The sequence below is a fragment of the Carassius carassius genome, chromosome 42 (assembly GCF_963082965.1).
Source record: "Carassius carassius chromosome 42, fCarCar2.1, whole genome shotgun sequence".
NCBI lineage: Eukaryota > Metazoa > Chordata > Actinopteri > Cypriniformes > Cyprinidae > Carassius > Carassius carassius.
Genome location: NC_081796.1, coordinates 2,167,139 through 2,186,506, shown reverse-complemented (window position 1 = coordinate 2,186,506; position 19,368 = coordinate 2,167,139). Strand labels below are relative to the sequence as shown.

General features: G+C 38.9%; 1 protein-coding gene across 2 annotated transcripts in view; it reads left to right on the top strand.

Annotated features, from left to right (window-relative positions):
* Positions 1-19,099, top strand: part of LOC132124488 (partitioning defective 3 homolog) — a 474,703-nt gene extending 455,604 nt beyond the window's left edge. For both annotated transcript variants that reach the window (XM_059535542.1, XM_059535540.1), the window contains 2 exons: positions 10,108-10,232; positions 18,232-19,099. In XM_059535542.1, coding sequence (XP_059391525.1) covers positions 10,108-10,232; positions 18,232-18,625 — 519 coding nt within the window. In that variant the 3' untranslated portion in view covers positions 18,626-19,099. The remainder of the gene's footprint in view (positions 1-10,107; positions 10,233-18,231) is intronic.
* The last annotated feature ends 269 nt before the right edge of the window (positions 19,100-19,368 follow it).

Genomic DNA, 19,368 nt, shown 5'->3' with positions numbered 1-19,368 from the left:
AAGAAATTGTGGTTCACTTTACATCGGAACATTAAAAGTGGTAGCCTAAAAGTAGAGCTAGGCTACATGGATTAATATGCAAAATGTCAATATTCTCACATATTAAGCCAATATTTTTATTTTTATTTTAAAATTGTATATATATATATATATATATATATATATATATATATATATATATATATATATATAATGTCTCCAAAAACTCTTTTTTTGTCACATCTGTAATGCCTGTGTATTTCCCAAATCTAAAACAGCCTATAAAACATGTTTCTTAGACGGATACTTTACTGATGTCTGGACTCTGTTTGGGATTAAGAAAAATATAAAGAGATCAATATATTGGTAATGAATAGGTTACATTCTGTGAGAATTTATATTTCACAGTCAAAATAATATTTTTTAGACGAAACAAAATAAAATTAATGCAACAGTTTGCATCATTTTATTTATTATTTTTTTTTATGCAACTTCCTCTGAAATAAAGTTATAATAACTAATAAACTATATTGCGCTATAAAGTAGTCAACATTTGAAGTGGAACTAAACCATTCTTCAAAGTTGTCCTAAAACCAAAATGAGGAGGCATTTGTCCTGCTTTGCCTAAATCTGCAAGTTTGAAATCCTCATAAGACACTGTCCATATGAAAGAGCAAGAGATTCACACATTTATTTAAACATACAGAACCCACAAGCTATACAGAACTAACCCCAAAAAACCTGAACCCCCTCCAGCTGAACTGAATTCGTTCTGTTTTTTTTGGCAGTGAGGAACAGTGTTTTGTCATGTTACTGGGTTGAAATGATGTCTGCATTCACAGCAGCCCTACTCTTTTTATTCTTTATTTTCTCATTGTGCCATTGTTTAAAAAATGCTTTATTGACTAACGTTTCACAGACCTTCAGTTGTTATGCTTTAAAATTCCATGCCATTTGTAATTTCACAGTTTTTTCCACCTCTTAAATTACTACCCCAATTCTATAATGGTAAAATGTACTCAGGCCGATGGCATTTTTTTAATGACATTATTTATTAATTTTTTTTAAATAATTGTAGCCTACATAAATGGGTGAAGCAAAACAAATATGATAACTTTTTAACTGCAGGCAGATATAGGCCTATATTATTGTACATTATAAATATTTGGGTCATCCCTTATTTTTTGCCTTATGTTCTTAGATAATAAACACTTATTTTCTACTAGAATAAACATGATAACGTATTATTAATTCATATAAATAATGTAAGAAATTTCAAGCAATTAAAACCTTTTAGGTTAGGCTAGATTCAACTTGAATTTCAATAACTATTAAACTGACTTTAAAATCTCAAGGAGTTTATAAGTTAAAAATGGTCAAATTTCACAGTCCATGTTAAATAGCCTAAATTAACTTTCAATTTTGTATAGTAACTGAAGACCTAGATTACATGTTAGCATAAAACTAACAATATAAATAGATTTTCTTTTTTTTTTAAATGAACAATTATAAAATGGCACAGCAACCTTTATATCAAACATTTTAAAATTGTCCACAGCTGAGCAATGCAGGAGGCAGGTTCTCCGTCAGAGCGCACAAAGTAATTTTCAGATGCAATAAAAAAAAGAAAAAAAACTGAATAAGAGCATACACGAAACTTGTTAATAGTTAACGACATAGCCTAGATTAGGCCCAGACTCTGTTCCTAAGTTTATAATATAAATTTGTTATATATTTGTTGCACAGTAACAAATTCTAACTGATTAATCACCTATTTATGTTTCCTGCATGTTTTTTTTTTTTTTTAAACATGCTAAAAAAATACAGTTTGTGAGAGGAAAAAAATAATATAAGTCATGTATAAGTTGCATTTTATTACATTCTTTTTAGTTCACTTTAGTTCACAAATTTAATAGAACAGAACGAGAATAAAAATATATAATTCTAATGGATAAATATAATTGCAATATATAATAATATAGACTTATCGATAAACAAACTTATTATTACAAAATAAGTAATAATTTTAAGCTAAACATAAGGTAAGGTTGGGCTAACCTCTCTCATTCGGGAGAAATCCAAACATTTTCATATTCCTCATGTTGCCCATTTGAAGTTTAACTATTATTCATTAGGTAAAATAGGCTTTGTAGTTCATGCGTGTTTCAGTATTGAGGAAAAAAAAAACATAATTAGCAAAAATATGCTAAAGTGGACCGCTGCTCATGCATTTAGCAGCAGTCATATATATATATATATATATATATATATATATATATATATATATATATATATATATATATATATATATATATATATTAATTTATGTACTGTAATTTATTTGGAAGTTACATTGGAATGTAATGTTTGCTTTTCTGAAATGAGGCAGTGTCAATGATGTATGTGGGCAACAAAAGTAAACTCTTCCAAATGAGTCACAGCTTTTAAGTCAGCCTGGTGTTTGGTGTTTAGGGCAAAGGGCAACATGTATTATAATGAGATATTGTCAGGGATCACAAATAACAGCATGAATGTTGTTTGTTCTGTGAGGTGGGGGATTAGTATTTTTCATCTTGTATCACAAATGCATATCACAGTTTATTTGCCCCCAACCTTGCTTATATTTGTTAGGTCTGCACAGAGGTGAATGTGTTTTAAGATTTTGTCCTTGAAAGTCAGTGCTTCATTTGAATGTCCAAGGTTAGAGGCTAGTCATTATTTTATCTTTATCAGCAAGTGAAAATAATATACACTGCTTAAGGCTGGGAATGAAATTGCAAGGGTTCAAAGTTCAAATAGCAATGTATCTTTACTCTGTAATGGCCTGAGCTAGACATGGCGGCTTGTCCTATGACTTTCTGTAAAGGGTATGGAGAGGGATTTTAAAAGATGACAGGCTAATTACCTCAAGGAATAGAACCATTTCCTAAATTACAGGTCAGCTCTCGACCCCGTCTTCTCTGATGCATATTTGGCCTCCATTTTCCGCACAGGTATTGAATAGCTCTACAGAGATTGGAATGTGTTAAACTCAATTAATGCATTAATGTTCTGTTTCACTCAGTTCAGTGCAGAGAGCAGCAAGATAAGCAGCATCGCTTGTTGCTAGTGGAGCATGATTTAAAGACAACATGTTCCTAGATCAACATCCTTGTTGATCCTGGAACAACATTCCAATCAACCAGTCAGAATTGAGATATAACTTTTCAGGAAATATCTGTTTTAGGATTACAATCAGTGTTAGGTGCTTTTACACCCTTGTTAAACATATATCATTTCCCATTGATTTTAGAAATAAATTATGGTTAGGGATAGGTTTAGGGGTAGGGTTAAGCCGGTAAAATATAAATTTTTTGGACAATAAAGTTGATCCAGGATCATCAAAAATGTTAATCCAGGAACGTCTTACTTGGCAAAATCACAGCGACCAGTATTGCTAGGGTTTCTAGGGTATTCTGGGTGGTTACTAGGTAAGCTGTTGCTTGGGGGATTAAAAAGGTGTAGTGGGTGTTCAATAGTTTGTTGCTAGAGTTTTGTTTGTGGGTGCAAGATTATTCTGAGTGGTTACTAGGATGTTGCTAGGTAGTTCATTGGTTGTTCTTGGTGATTGTAGGGTTTTTTGATAGGTTGTTACTAGGGTTTTCTGGGTAAGTTTTTCCTAGGGTGTTGTTGGTGCTTGGTAGTGTATTCTGAGTGGTTGCTAGGTGGCTGTTAAGGGTATTCTGGGTGGTTGCTAGGGTGTTATGGCTGATTTCAAAAGTGTGCTGGGGGGTATGTTAGAGGTTGCTAAGATGTTGCTAGGTGGTATTTTACTGGCTCAAGTCAAAAGTGCCCTCCCCTAAGTCTCTAAAAGTGAGTAGGATCTTTCTAAGTGTATGGGTTTTTAATCACTGCTAACAAAAGATGTTTAATAAATAAATATACTTAATGGCATTTCATTTTAGCCCAGTTATGACAGTAGGTAAATCTCAAGTGAGTGTTTCACTTCAGGAATACTCATGATCTCCCAAGCAACGGCTTTTATACTTGGAATTCATAGACATGCACTACCTTGTATTTGACATAGCTTTAGCTAGTCTGTTTGCAGTCTTGGTACCTAATGGTGTCACATTGTCTGGGGTTCTAATACAGGAGGTAAAAACCCTTTTGTTTGCACATGTTTGAGACATTTCCCGTATTAGAATAATCAACCCTCCCTCAAGTGTCTCATGTCTACTGTATTAATGGCTGATGGGTCAGCTTCTCAGTTTGAACAGGACTGGTTTCAAATAACAAAATATGTTAGGTGGGACCCAGGGAATGCCTTTGAGTCTTTCAGGGTATTATAAGAAAGGGCAAATTTCCTGAAGACTGCGGTTTATATGTCAAGCATGATTATTTTCTACATGTAGTCAGCACTGTTGACATAAGTTGTGTCAAGGGGATGTTGACATACAGGCACAGTTGGTAGTTTGTGTGTGTGTGGGGAAAACTCCCTCCAGCTTTGAAAAGGTGGGAAAAATCATGCTAAAATTGCTCCTGTATGGGATGCTGGTCTGTGGGTCACTATGGTATCGACAAAACCATTAAATGCTAATTACAGCCCTACAAGCTTGTGTCAAAGAATAGTGGAGAGGTGTGGGTTAAGGATGTAACCAGGTATTCAAGTCCTCTTTAATGTCTATTGTGGATAAAGTTCTGCTAAAAAACAGTGTAACGCAAAGTTTTCACATCCCAAGGAATCAGGTTGTCCAGGTGCTTCATCCCTGGATTGCATTAGAATCACACATACTCAATCAATGCAAATACAAACAGGCTTGACATTGATTTAGGGTCTGAGAGGGCCCACGAGCACTGTGGTCCTGTTGACTTGTAGAAATATACAACTGTCAGTCATGGCAGGAGGTTGAGAGAATAATGGTTAAGCAGGGTAAGAGAGCACAAGGGATGCGTTTGTAGCCATAACAGTCTTGTTGATCCTGCTGCCATAAGCTTGATATAATGACGTTATAAAAATGTCAAAACAAAGTTCCTCTGAGAGCATCTAGAATTTTGGGGGGTTAATGTGATGTCACAGTGAAAACTTGTTCAACATCAGATGAGTATTGGGACATTTTCATAAAAGTGCCATTGATTTACCATAGTGTTTTGGACATGGTAACTTATGATATTACCATTAAATTAATTCATTCATTAATTTACACTTGACATGGAACTTGGTCATATAAATATAATTGTATTCAAAAGTGTGATTGAATCCAATGGTGGTTCTTATGGTATCATGTTTGTTTCTATGCATTCAATAGCAATATAGTGTTTGAATACCATGTTTATTCCATGATAATACTGTAGTATTCTGAATTTTTATTTGAAGTACTTTTTAAATACAATGGTATATTAATATAATAATCTTCATGGTCTGCTAATATCATTTGATACCCTCACTGTGCTACAGTATTGCATTTTGCACAGTAGATTTATTGTGTTATAAAATGGCTATGAAAAGCACTTGTCTAATTAATATTTGTGACCACCTAGCTACAGGTACTCAGCATGTTTTGGAGGTTTCTTTAGCATTTCAAAGCCTGCCAGTTGTTATTTATAGTTTGATTATAAATACCGTGCATTACACCATTCAGAAGTGTTCCTGAGTGCAACAGAAAAATCAAAGTTGCATGAAACAATGATTGATTGCCTTTTAAATATGTAGCTATGCGGCAAAACTCCCAACTTTACATCAAACGCCTCTCATTTCTTTATGAAGAAAAATGGGTAAGTACACCCCAGATAATCCTTCAAACCCAGCGTGAGTTCTGACAGCACACGATGCAGGACAGTGTTTAAGGTGTGTTATCGGTGTTTACAATCCCCCTGAAGACTGAAAGAAACCCGTCATCAGGTTTTTATGTGTGACATTAAGCTGCCAGCCCAGATCGCTGATAATCACCCCTTGGCCAGAACCTGTCACAGACCTCCAACGGTAAACTGACAATTAGACATGTTTTGTTATGTCTCCACACCCAGTGTTTCTCACTTTGACTTTCAAAGGGGCTTTTCCAGATGTTTGTCATAAAGAGCATGTTCCTTCCAGAGTCTTGCCGCCCTGTCTCTGCCAATAAAAATCAATCTTTTGTTAAGACGATCGGAGGCCACACAAGGGTCGGAAGTTTTTTGTTGGTGCCTGGATCACACACGCACAAATGCTTTCATTAGACCCGTATTTACGTGCTTTTCTGCTCTTTTACAAGGACCTCTGTGCTGGCAAGCATTCAGGCAGCCTTCATGACTTAAAAGAATGCCATTGATTTCAGGATTCAGAGTAACCAGCATGTTTTCTTTATTGTAAACCACACAGGAAACCAGGCGTGATTTCCACAGTGTGGAATCCAGAAACTCTTGCCTTTGTACAGTCGACCCACTGTGGCCAGTGGCCAGACAAGGTTATCTCTCAATGCCAAATCATCGCTGCAGGAACACACTGTAAGCTCAGAAAACAATGGCTGTATGTAGGCGAAAAGAAGTAAATAACATGATAATGCACTTACACTGCAGCTCCAGATTAGTGTCCCTCCTGTGAAGTATATGTTGATTACCTTCCTACTGTTATATATCCCTCCATGTTCACTAGATTTTGAACTAGATGATACAATTGAGATTACCTACAGAGATTACCTTCTAGGTGGTTTCTAAGGTGTTGCCAGTTGGTTATTGGGGTATTCTGAATGTTGTTAGGGTGCTACTGCTACTGTAGTACTTGAGTTCTAGGTGGTTTCTAATATGTTTATGTGGTCATTAGGTAGTTCTGAATGTTGTTAGTGTGTTGCTATTCTGTTGTTTTGAATGGTTGCTATGGTGTCACTATGTATTTATGAAGGTGTTCTTAGTATTTTTTGTGCCGAGATGGAGGCCGTTCCCGATGCGGTGTCCGAGGCCGCTCCCGATGCGGTGCCCGAGACTGCTCCCGAGGCCGTGACCGAGGCAGTGCCCGAGTCCGTTCCAGAGGCGGTGCCCGAAGCCGAGGCGTCTCAAGTCTCCACAGGCAGTCCAGAGTCGAGTCAGTTTCCAGTTGACCCTCCAGAGGCGAGTCAGGGGCCAGTGAACTCTCCAGAGTCGAGTCAGGTGCCAGTGACCTCTCCAGAGTCAGGGCTAGTCACCGTTGATCCTCCGGAGTCAGGGCTAGTCACCGCTGGTCCTCCGGAGTCAGGGCCAGTCACCGCTGGTCCTCCGGAGTCAGGGCCAGTCACCGATGACCTTCCAGAGTCAGGGCCAGTCACCGATGACCTTCCAGAGTCAGGGCCAGTCACCGTTGAACTTTCAGAGTCAAGTCACTGGGTGGTCTGCTGCTCCGCCCTGTTGGACTCCGGCATTGACCACAGGGGCGTGGTGGTCATCTGCTCCACCCTGGAGGACTCTGGCCTTGACCACAAGGGTGTGGTGGTCTTCTGCTCCGCCCTGGGGGGCTTCCGCTCTGACCACATGGACGTGGTGGTCTTCTGCTCCGCCCTGGGGGGCTTCCGCTCTGACCACACGGACGTGGTGGTCTTCTGCTCCGCCCTGGGGGGCTTCCGCTCTGACCACACGGACGTGGTGGACTTCCGTTCCGCCCTGGGGGGCGTTTGCCCTGACCACACGGACGTGGTGGTCTTCTGCTCCGCCCTGGGGGGCTTCCGCTCCGACCACAGGGACATGGTGGTCTTCTGCTCCGCCCTGGGGGGCTTCATGTTGTTTTTTCCTTTTGTTTTTGTGTTAATGTCTGTCCCTGTCCCTTTCTGTTAGTCTGGCCCTCCGTCCCTCCCCCTGAACCTCCTCCGGTCCTCCTCCCTCCTGGTCTTTCTGTGTTGTGTTTCATTCTGGTGCCTGTTCCCCATGTTTTTCTTTTCTGGCCCTCCGTCCCTCCCCCTGAGCCTCCACCTGTCCGCCTCCCTCCTGGTCTGTTTTGTGTCTGTCGTGGAGCGTCTGGGAGCCGCTCCGTAGAGGGGGGGTTCTGTCACAGTGTCTGGGTTGTGTCCCTGGGTTTCCACTAGATGTCCTCCTTTCTCACGGTGTCTGTCACCTTATCACTTCCTGTTCCCTTATTTGGTCACCTTCCTCCTTGTTTAGTTAATTGATTGTTCCCCACCTGTCTCCTGTTTCCCCTTTATCCTTCTGTGTATTTATACCCGGTCTGTCTGAGTCTGTGTTACGGAGTCCTTGTTTAATGTTAATGTTAATTCATGTCCGTCAGTTCTTGCCCTTGCCTTGCCTTGCCTTGCCTTCTTGTTTGGTTTATGTTTGGATGGATGTTTTTGGTTTCGACTCATGCCTGGACTGTTTACCCTTTGGATTTGCCCTTTAATAAAGTCACATACCTGCACTTGGTTCTCTCTCCTGTGTTCTCTGTAACACCGATCGTGACAGAATGTTGTTAGGGGCCTATACCGTCGTTAGGGTATTCTATGTGATTTCAGTTTGTTGTTAGGTGATTTTTACAGTGTTCTAAGTGTTTTTATTATGTTGATATATTGTTGTTAGGGTGTCCTATTGGCACGTTACTATGCTATTAAGGTGTTTTGAGTCATTACTAGAGTCTTGCTACGCTATAGATAAACCTTCCCTGGTGTACAAGCACTCGAGCAGAAAAGTGAAATTTCTAGGGGATGAGAGGAATGATGTGTCTGTCTATAGCTGTCTGTCTATTTTCTTGTTCTCTGTTTAAATTTGAGACACAGACACCTCAGTCTTGTCATAACTTGCTAATTATGATAATTTTTTTCAGAATGACACACTCATTTTACATTCCCTCTCTAATTTTTCCTACACTCTGCATTCTGTCCTTTCTTTTTCTCTTTTTTTTTCTGCACTCACCCAGTCAAGTGCATCAGTTCCAAAATTAACTCCATATGTTGGAGCAGGTTTCTGGAAGTGGTTCAGTGTATTGTGCAGAAGACATTGTTGCACATGAAACGTGTGTGTGTGTCTCTGACACCCTTGTACACCGGAGGCCTGGCCCGTCTTTAGTATTAAAGGCTACGATTATACTTGATTTGGAAGTCTGGGACCGGCAAGCTTTCTGTTTCATGCTTTTTTGCTCAGAATTGACGTGGTCAATTTTTCATAATTATGTCTGTCTCTCTATCAGGCCACTTTTTGTGTTTTTTCAGGTAGGCTTCACATTGTTGTATTTGTTCTATGTCTGAAAAAGAGGGGGAAAAAATATAGTTTCTGTGTAATTAATGGGAGAAACTGCCATGTGTTGTCTGGAGATCTCATGAAAATGTCATGCTTTCTTGTTTTTATAAGCACTCCTGATAAACTTTAAATTATTAGGCTCTACATGCAGGGTAGAACAGCAATTCAATTACAATGTGATTATATTAGTACTGTGTAAGTTTATTGTGTTTTGCTACTGGTATTTCATGATTTAATTTATTTTTAGGTAACAGTCAAAATTTGAAAGTGAGATTGTATGTGTGTACAAAAGAGGATCGACAACCGTATTTATCTATGTTTTGTATGTGGCTAGTGACATATCAGAAGACACACACACACACAAACACACACACACCTGATTTTTGCTTGCTGTGGTTTCCTCTGTCCAAATCTCATTAAAACATCTTACTGTGAATAATTACTTCACTGTTGCAATAAAAGCATTTCCTTTTCTCAGTTTTTTTTTTTTGCCTTAATATGTTACTTGGAAAGACATTTACCAGGCCTTTAGCTATTAAATTGTGTCTCATTGGGGATTTTGCTCAGCCTTCATCAGACATGAATACAATTTTGTAAATTCTTTCTGCTTTTCCCATCTTATGAATCATTTAAATACTCGCCTCACCGCATTAATGCAGCATTTGTCATTTTTGCGATGTCAGCTGTTTGTAGCACAAGTGCACTCGAGGCTAATTGCGTCCGGGTGTGGTAGTCACGTTTCTCATTAGCGCACCTTGTGCTGTAGAAAGAATCAGTAGTGATCAAGTGCCCCTTAAGAATTATAAACCCCCCACCTGACCGTGAACTATAAAATCATGCTGCGCTTGTTACATTTTGTACACTTGGTCAGTGCAACAACTTTCTGTACAAAATCAGGGAAGCCTGTATTTCATAAAAGGATCGCCATTTACTCTGGATGACTTTTCTTTACACACATTTGCATGTATTTTCATATTTCAGGCCAACACGGGTTCTTATACACCGACGGGACGGCACTCGGTTTCTGTGGAGGACCAAATGCAGAAGCAGAGAGAGGACAGAGACTCCTTCACACAAGCCCAGAGGCAGTACAACTCCTTACCGCGGTAAGGAAAGCCACACAGATATGTCACTGCACAAAAATATCTCACATTCTCAGATCTGTTAAGCACACATTGGCTCTCACAATAACTCTAAACAAACAGTTTGTCTAAAGGATTTTTTTGGTAGAGCTGGATTCCAGTTATTCATCTCATTTATGCATGACCTTTGGAATTTATTTATAAAAGTAGTTATAAATAAAATTCAATAAAATAAAATGTATTATTATATAATATTATTATTATCATCATCATCAAAAGTGTATAATTTTAATGCCTTTTTTATGGGACACTGAGATTGTGGTACCATGCAAATGATACGTAAACAATCATATGACAGCATTATTATGATGCCTGTATTTCCCCATTACAACATTTTGTAAAACTATTCCTTACATTCAAGTTATAAAATCTCAAATATGACTATATACATTGCTGGATTGCCTGTTGAGCAAAGCAATGAAAAGTAATTATTTAATAAATTCATGCTAGTAAATCAGCCATTACCCAAATATGGGTGCAATCTTATTTCCACGTCTCTCACACTCTCTCTGACCTCGGTGACATTTCTCCCCTGAAGTCATCCCATTGTCATTTGGTCGGTTCTGTCTTCACTCTAAGCCCTCAGAACAGCAACAGCGTCTGTCTTCATGCTCACATGCCCCTCCTAAGCCTAATAAAGATCAGCCCCAGAACCAGTTTGTTGAGGGAAGTTTATCTTGACAACCGCAGTCTATAGGGCCCCCGTTTTTCAGATGGATATCAGCCCTGTCCCTCATCTGTTTTATTTGCTTTCTTCACTTTCTCTCTTTTGCTTCCCCTCCCCTTTGCATATTTGTCATAAATGTCAATAAAGCTTAGAATGTGTCCTGCGGGCTGATTTTGATATCGGTGTTTCTACTTGCAGGCATTGGTATCTTCTTAATCTGCTTCAGTTCATGCAAAACATCCAAGCAACAGACATTAGAAGAAAAAATCCCGCATTAGAGCTTTATATACTTAACTGACAGGGGCAGAAGTCTGCAGACAATGCTGATAAAGATTCACTCAATACTGTATTTCAGTACTGTCATTTACAGCACAGCAGGAAAAACTGCATTTTAATGTTTTCTGATTAAAATGTACCAGCTAAAAAGGCACCTTCACAGTGCAAGGGAGTTGCCGACTTTATTCTTAGGTGGTCTGTTAGCCACAAAAGAAACTGAAAGCTAACATCAAAGCAAATGACACATATCTCTATGACACGGTCTCCTGTTTTGTCTGCCTGGCAAAAAAAAGTATTTTCTTTTCTTTTCTTTTCTTTAAATTCATTTTTTCAGTATATCGATACTTTTATTCACCAAGAATGTATTAAATGGTGTTCCTTAGATAATGTTTTCAACAAAGAATCCTGGAAAGGAAGAAAAAAGTTAAATCAATCAGTTAAACAGCATATTAGAATGATTTCTGAAGGATCATTTCATACTGAAGACTTGAGTAATGATGCTGAAAATGGAGCTTTGCAAGTTCAGGAAAATAATAATAATAATAATAACAAAAATAATAAAAATAATAATTTAAAACCTTTGTATTAAAATCTTTTTAATTGCATAAAATAATTATTTTTTTCCAAATTTACATTTATGTATGTATGTATGTATGTATGTATTTTTATTCATTTATTTTTAATGGCTGTTGGGAGAATATAGGGAAAATAATAAGCAAAAAAAGGAAAACATTATAATTTTAATTGGAAGAGAGAGAGAGAGAAAAAACATTTAATTTGAATGCTTAAGTTTAGAATTTGTTCAAGTCTATCACCCTAAGTCTTTGCAGTTCAGAAATGAAAAATAATAATAATAGTTTAAAATAATAATAATAATACTTGTGTTATTTTAAATGTAATGCCATTCAGTTTGCTTAAGAATAAGTTGTGTTATGTGGGTATTCTGAACTGGAATAATTGGGAAATGTCCACTGTCTGTGTGGTCTAACCTACATGCATGGCACTTGTTTTTATTGGCTTTGGGAACATTGTAACCAGGATATGTACAATTACAGAATTGGTTCCCCCTCTAGCAATGACAAAGCCTAGCACACACCGCAAGAAAGGAGGGGGCCTTGCATCAGAAATCCCAGATTCGTCCATCGTTTTTTCCCTTCTCTTTTCCTCTCCCTTTCCCAAGACAATAGATAAAGTTCTAGGGTCTAAATAGAGGTTGATATTCACTACTCCACACGACGTGGACATGATGACACTTAATCAATTCAACCAATCAGCTTCCAGTATTTCTCACTGCCTTAACCATCGTCAATGTCGCTGTCTATATTGAGTGAACTTCAGACGAGAACACCGGCTTTACGAGGAATCCACTGACTTTGACACTTTCCCTGGGGAAACTCCGCAGGACAGCGGCCCTTTGATATGCATTCCACCCATAATCTCATACCATCAGTCAAGCAGGGTCAAGCTGGTGTGAAATGACCCCTGTCCTCTGAAGGACCTGACAGAGATGAGCACTCATTAGCAATTTAAAGACTTACTGGAATGCTGTCCCTCCACCAATCATAACGCAACTTGGATTAATCAACAGACACATGGACAGACTGTGGATTATAAGCAAGCTTTAACATGGATCCAACTATGTGTTTACACTCTGGGTTTAGTTTTAATACTTGGCTAATGAAGGGATTCTATTTTGGGTTGTGGATTAGACTGAAAGAAAGGGAGGAACAGAGAATGTCAGAAAAGCATGTGATTAGCAGTAATGGAAGTCATGTGAAACAGAGCGCAACTTCATGCAACAGCTGCACGTTATAATACGGCAACACTCATAGAGATAAGAGGAGGTTCCCGCTTTCATGTCTCTCATTCTGCTTCCTGTTAACAAATAGAAAGCATTACTCAATGTGATAATATTGTTCTCTGTATGCATAGCGGTTGTCCTTTTGATTAAATTGTGTTTCACACCAGCTGTTTCTCAGATACTCCCAAACATTGTAGCTCTATATATATATATATATATATATATATATATATATATATATATATATATATATATATATATATATATATATATACATATAAATGTTTTTGTGATTGTCTTAGCTGTGTTGAGACATTATCATAAAGATACTGCTTATCATTTCACATTACTTTATCTACAGGTAAAATGTCATTTAACGGGATTGCAAAAATAATGACTTTCAAACAGGTTTCACATATAGTCACATATCCCCATCTGCTATTGGGCGAAAGACAGAAAGCCACACCCCAGGCTCATGCCATTGGCTGATCTGTTGCTGTGTTGGGCTGATCGAGATTCTCAAACATTGAGAAAGATGTTTATATAGCACCACAGTGCTTTTAAATCTACAAATAGATCTACATATTACATATTATACATAAGCTTGAAAATATGACACATTTTGCTGTTATGTAGTAGCTAACAATAGTCTTTAGCCTCGACTCTATTAACAATATGGCATTAAAAAATGTTTCACATCAATTCATCTACAGGTGAAGTGTGTAGCTTTTTTGCCACTGCCATCATTATTGAAAAAAATAATGACTGTTTTCAAACAGGTTTCACAAATAGTCTCCAATCTACTATTGGTCAAACAGACAGAAATCCCCGCCCCAAACTTATGCCATCGGTTGAGCTGTTGCTATGTTGGGCTGGTCGAGATTCTGTTTTCAAGGAGGTGAATCTACAAATGTCGTACTAATAGTTGTCTCTACATATTAACTTAAGAAAGGAGTGTTTTAAATTTGAAAATGTTTTACTGTTATGAAATTGTAAATTGCAACAACCTTTAGCCTTTACTCTATTCATAGTATGGCATGAAAGAAATCTAAATATACATTGTGTATTTTAGCTCAAATTTGCTTCTAGCTGTCTGTTTTTACATATATGTGTTTCAAGGTGATAATTAGTCACCATTTTCTCAATGGTTTCAATAACAATGTATACATCACTGTAAGAGCATGAAGATTTTTTCTTCTTCTACCTAACACCATTGGCTCTTGTGAGAATTGCCATGTGCTTCTCTCTGGTTTTTAAAATTTTTATTGTTTCATTTTTGTGTTTGTGTGTGTGTGTTCTGCTGGGATCTACTTTTAGAATGAGGTTTAATGGCTCACATATGAACAAAATGCATCTTACCGATAAATGAAATTCAATAATGTACTGTAATCAACACAGTTTTATTGGCGTCCAGTAAACTTCACTTTCCATGCATGTGAAATTACTATTTTCATGGGCTTTAAATTATATGCTTTACACAATCTGTCCTAAATGTAATCTGTATTCATTTTTAAACCCCACAGATTTTTTTTTAATTTGTTATCCAAACAATATGACCCCTAGTGCATGAAACGTCTCGGTTACGTATGGTAACCCTCGTTCCCTGAAGGAGGGAACGGAGACGCCACGTCGGTGACCGACGAATATGGGATATCGCTTCGATAGACCAATCTACTTCGAGTGTAAACTAAACGAGCCAATGCACATTAGCATGCAATTATTGCATCCAGCTGCCGCTGATCACTGCGTGAGTATAAGAGGGCAGCAGGTGCAATGCATACCAGTTTTTCGCTGAGGAGCCGAGCCGAGGACCCGGCAGCTCAGCGGCGGTACAGCAACCATGGCGACAGGACGTGGCGTCTCCGTTCCCTCCTTTAGGGAACGAGGGTTACCATACGTAACCGAGACGTTCCCTTTCAGTCGGTCACTCTCGACGCCACGTCGGTGACCGACGAATATGGGATCCCTATCAAAGCGCCATGGGTGCTGCCCCTTCCAGTGCCCTGTGCGAGCCGCCTGCACCCCTATTAGGTGTAGGCCGGGGCTCAGAACAAGTAGCTCCACTCACCGTTGTCAAAGCACTACCTCACTGGGTGAGATTGGATAACACTGGGAAAACGTACCCGGTCCGCTTGGAGCCGGGACGCTGCGGAAGCCCCATCCTTCCCGAAGGAGGTCTCGGAGGCAATACACATATAGCATCCGTTTAGGAGTATACTGAGAAATTTGAGGTGATTAAAAACCCTCTTGGGAAGGCAGAAGTCTGCCGGGGAAACATGGGCTCTAAGGCTATACCGTGGACTATACACATATGAGTACCGCTTAGGTCTCAATATGGAACCCACCCTTCAATGGTTCTCACGGATTCATCATGAAGGTCTGGCGCCGGATGTTCCGCCAAGTCCAGCTGCTTAGGGGGATGGAGGATCTCAACAGGGTCTACAGTATGGACACTCTGGAGCGGTTTAAGCAAGCCGACACTAACCGGGGCCTCTCAGTGCCACTACCCGTTTGAGGTGAGAACACAGGAGGATACCGGCTCTACACGAAGGCTATAGAACCTAGCGAACGTGTTAGGGGTCGCCCAGCCCGCAGCTCTACAAATATCTGTCAGCGAGGTGCCACGAGCCAGCGCCCAGGAGGATGAAACACTTCTAGTTGAGTGAGCTCACAACCTGAATGGGCAGGGCACATCCTGAGCCTGATAAGCCAGGGTTATGGCATCCACAATCCAGTGGGCCATCCTCTGCTTAGAGACGGCACTCCCCTTCTGCCGGCCTCCTTAAAGACAAAGAGCTGGTGTGAGGTCCTGAAGCTTTGTGTCCGGTCTACGTAGCACCTTAATGCTCGGACGGGACAAAGCAAAGCCAGGGCTGGGTCTGCCTCCTCCAGGGGCAAAGCTGGTATGCATTGCACCTTCTGCCCTCTTATACTCAGGCAGTGATCAGCGGCAGCTTGATGCAATAATTGCATGCCAATGTGCATTGGCTCGTTTAGTTTACACTCGAAGTAGATTGGTCTATCAAAGCGATATCCCATATTCGCCGGTCACTGGTGTGGCGTCGAGAGTGACCGACTGAAAGGGAACTATGAGATTCAGTGGTGATTGCCAGGGCAAAAATGACTATTATATTTGTTCATACTAAACATCAGGTGTTTGTTCTGAAACCTCAAAGCATAAGTATATATATATATATATATATATATATATATATATATATATATATTATTTTTTATTTTTTTTAATTTGTTTCAAACTGAATGAATGATGCCTCAAATCATGCAGCTTGTTGAGGATGGTGTGCTTTTGCTGTTCTTAGCAATCAAATGGACACTTGTTGCCTAGCAATCGATAAAACTGTAGACTTGCATTGAAAAGGGGACTCAAGCCATTTCTAATGTCCATAATAAAACAGACACTCAGGCTTTTTTAGAGTTGGGCAAATAAACAACCACAGAGCAATCACGTTAGCATCATCCTAGTGACAAACAATGTAAACATGCCTTATTTCACCAACGCATCTTGAATTGAACATTTGTGTGCCTTCTTTTGAAAGAACTCCTTGTGTGAAGCTTTTAAGCATGCAAAGCCAGTGAGGTGTGAGTGGGGCTTCATTTATAGGATGGGATTATGGCAATGGGATGTGGCACGTTAGCTTCTTCACATTCCCACTTAATGGATTGTAATAACAGAGCATAGGGAAGATGGACACAGTCTGAGTGGACACCCCTCACAATGGCTGCTACGTTGACAAAGAAATTTGTAGGTTTGATATTTCTTCCGTCGTCCCTTTAAGCAAGAAAGATATCTAATGCTGGCAGTCTGTCAGATGTCTAGTTATTGATTGGTTGGTATGGATGGACATTGAAACAACCTGTTATTTCCTTTCTTGATGTTAAGTACACTAGCTTTTCTTAAAAAGAGTGTTTAACCATTTGTGAACAGCACAGAATTAGATTTGTACATTTTCTGGAGAACATGTGACTTTGGATTGTCTTGGACAACTCGCCACCACAATGCCAACGTATTGTAGGAGATGTTTAAGGCTTCACTGTAGACTGTAGAAACCGGTGTAGAAACATTAAGCCAAAATTTCCCAGAAATGGGCGGAGTCATTTTGTACCATCAGCGTCATTTGGATTCGTAAAGTGGAGCCTCAGTATCGAGGTCTCATCCAAACTCCCACAAACTCACAATCATGATGCCACACCCTGTTTTTATAACATCAAATAGCTAACTAAAACCACACTTATTAGAAAAACAACACTTTTTACTACCATAAAGTGCCAGTACACTGTGGGTTATGAAAGGTTCATATTTTGGTTTTGGGAGTCCCCAACAACAGATTGACTTGCATGCACTGTCAAAAAAACATGTTCACTGTCTTATAATATGCATTTATTTTTACCTTATTTGGTCAACTACCACACGATTCGTTTAACGATTCATATTTCCAAACCCCTCCTTTGCATGACGCTAATATGCAGGGATTGGTCCAATTGGTGATTGGTCGGATTGGCAATTGGTCGATTTCATCTCATCTGTAATGCCTGATAAAGCACTGTTTGTGAGCGCAGTGCTGCTTTTTGTACAGCGTTAACAGGAAAATCGTTCCAAAAGCAGCACCTAGTGTAAAATAATAAATTTGCATTTTCATTCAGACCAACATAAAAAGACCAACAAGTGGTCGGACGTCAACATGCAATGGCTTGGTTTTTTTTTTTTAAATGACTTCTTTCAATGATTCAGAGATGGCTCTTTCTTTTGAGAGATAACTTTATACACAGTGCACTTTCAAAATCAAAACTTTGCAGGAATTTTTCATTAACTTAGAGCTTTTTTCAAAAATCCATAATGGGGAACTGTAAATGACAGAAACCATGTTTGGGTAAAATTAAATTGTGGAGTAATTAGATTTTTTTTGTTTGGCCCAAATCTCAAAAATGGCAGGGTTTATGAACTATACTACAGCCAAAATATACTGCTCAAAAAATAAAGGGAACCCTTAAACACACAATGTAACTCACAAGTGTTCCCTTTATTTTTTTGAGTAGTATATTTTGGCCTCATTTTTTTAGGATGTGTGTGGCAAACTTGGGCTCTACAGTATGATGTCAAGGTGGTTACTTACTGGCCCAAGTCAAAAGAGCCCGCTCTCTTTTTATTTTTACCATTTTGGTCTCTGCTTTTGACCTATCATTTTCTCTTTTACACACAGACAACCACGTAAAAACCCTAGCACCGTGTCTCAAGACTCTTGGGATAAAGTCTATCCTCCCGGCGAGGTCTTTCAGTCCGCCAAAGAGAACCCGCGCTACTCCAGCTACCAGGAATCCCGCACTGCCAATGGCTACCTGGGTGCTGCCGCCACGGGCCTGAATGCTCGTGTCCTCCTGGAGACCCAAGAGCTCCTGAGACAGGAACAGAGACGAAAGGAGCAGGAAGCTAAAACCAAGCTACCTACTATGGAGGAGACACAAACCCCAAGCCAAGCCCCTGTTCCAGCTCCACCCAAAGGACCCTACCGACAAGATGTGCCACCCTCGCCGACCCAACTCGCCCGACTCAGCCGTCTACAGACAACTGAGAAGGGCCATCCCTTCTACTCCTGAGACGAGAGATCAAAACTATAGGAAAAACTATTTGACAGCAATAATATGGAATGGCGAGAGACAGAAATATTAAGGTGGAAACTAAATGGAGAATTCTTGGAAATCGGTTTTTTGAACTTATTCCTTTTTTTCTCTTTTTTTTTTTTTTTACTCTGATATGAAATCTTTGTACACTGAAGATCTTTATCAACTATCCATCTCCATTTCCCGCTTTTGACAAATGTGTATGTTCAGTTCATTGACTTTATGACACTAGGTACTCTTGACAATCACATGACAATTGCCTGAGGATTTGATACATGGTTGTTTCCACCATATTATGACTTACATATCTTGTTTGAAAACAAGTAGGTGGGTGAATTTCACTACACTTGTCATATTTCACCACAAAATCAAAAGAAAAACTGCAATATTTAAGATGAAGCTACTTTCTAAAAATGTTTTCAACTACAGAGGTCATGAAATTATATATATATATATATATATATATATATTTAACTTAGGAGATAATTCCCAACTTAATTTGTGAGTACAATTTATAAATATTTCCATTCCTAATTCTTACATTAAATTAAATATGAAATATTATGTAATAGACTTACATAATTACAAAAACTTGAATTTAAAGTCAACATGAAAATCTGTTATTCAATAGCTGTGTTTTCATCCAACTATTTTTGTGAATTTTAGGATATGACAAAGAAACACCAAGATGCTCATAAAAAAAAAAAATGCATTAAAAA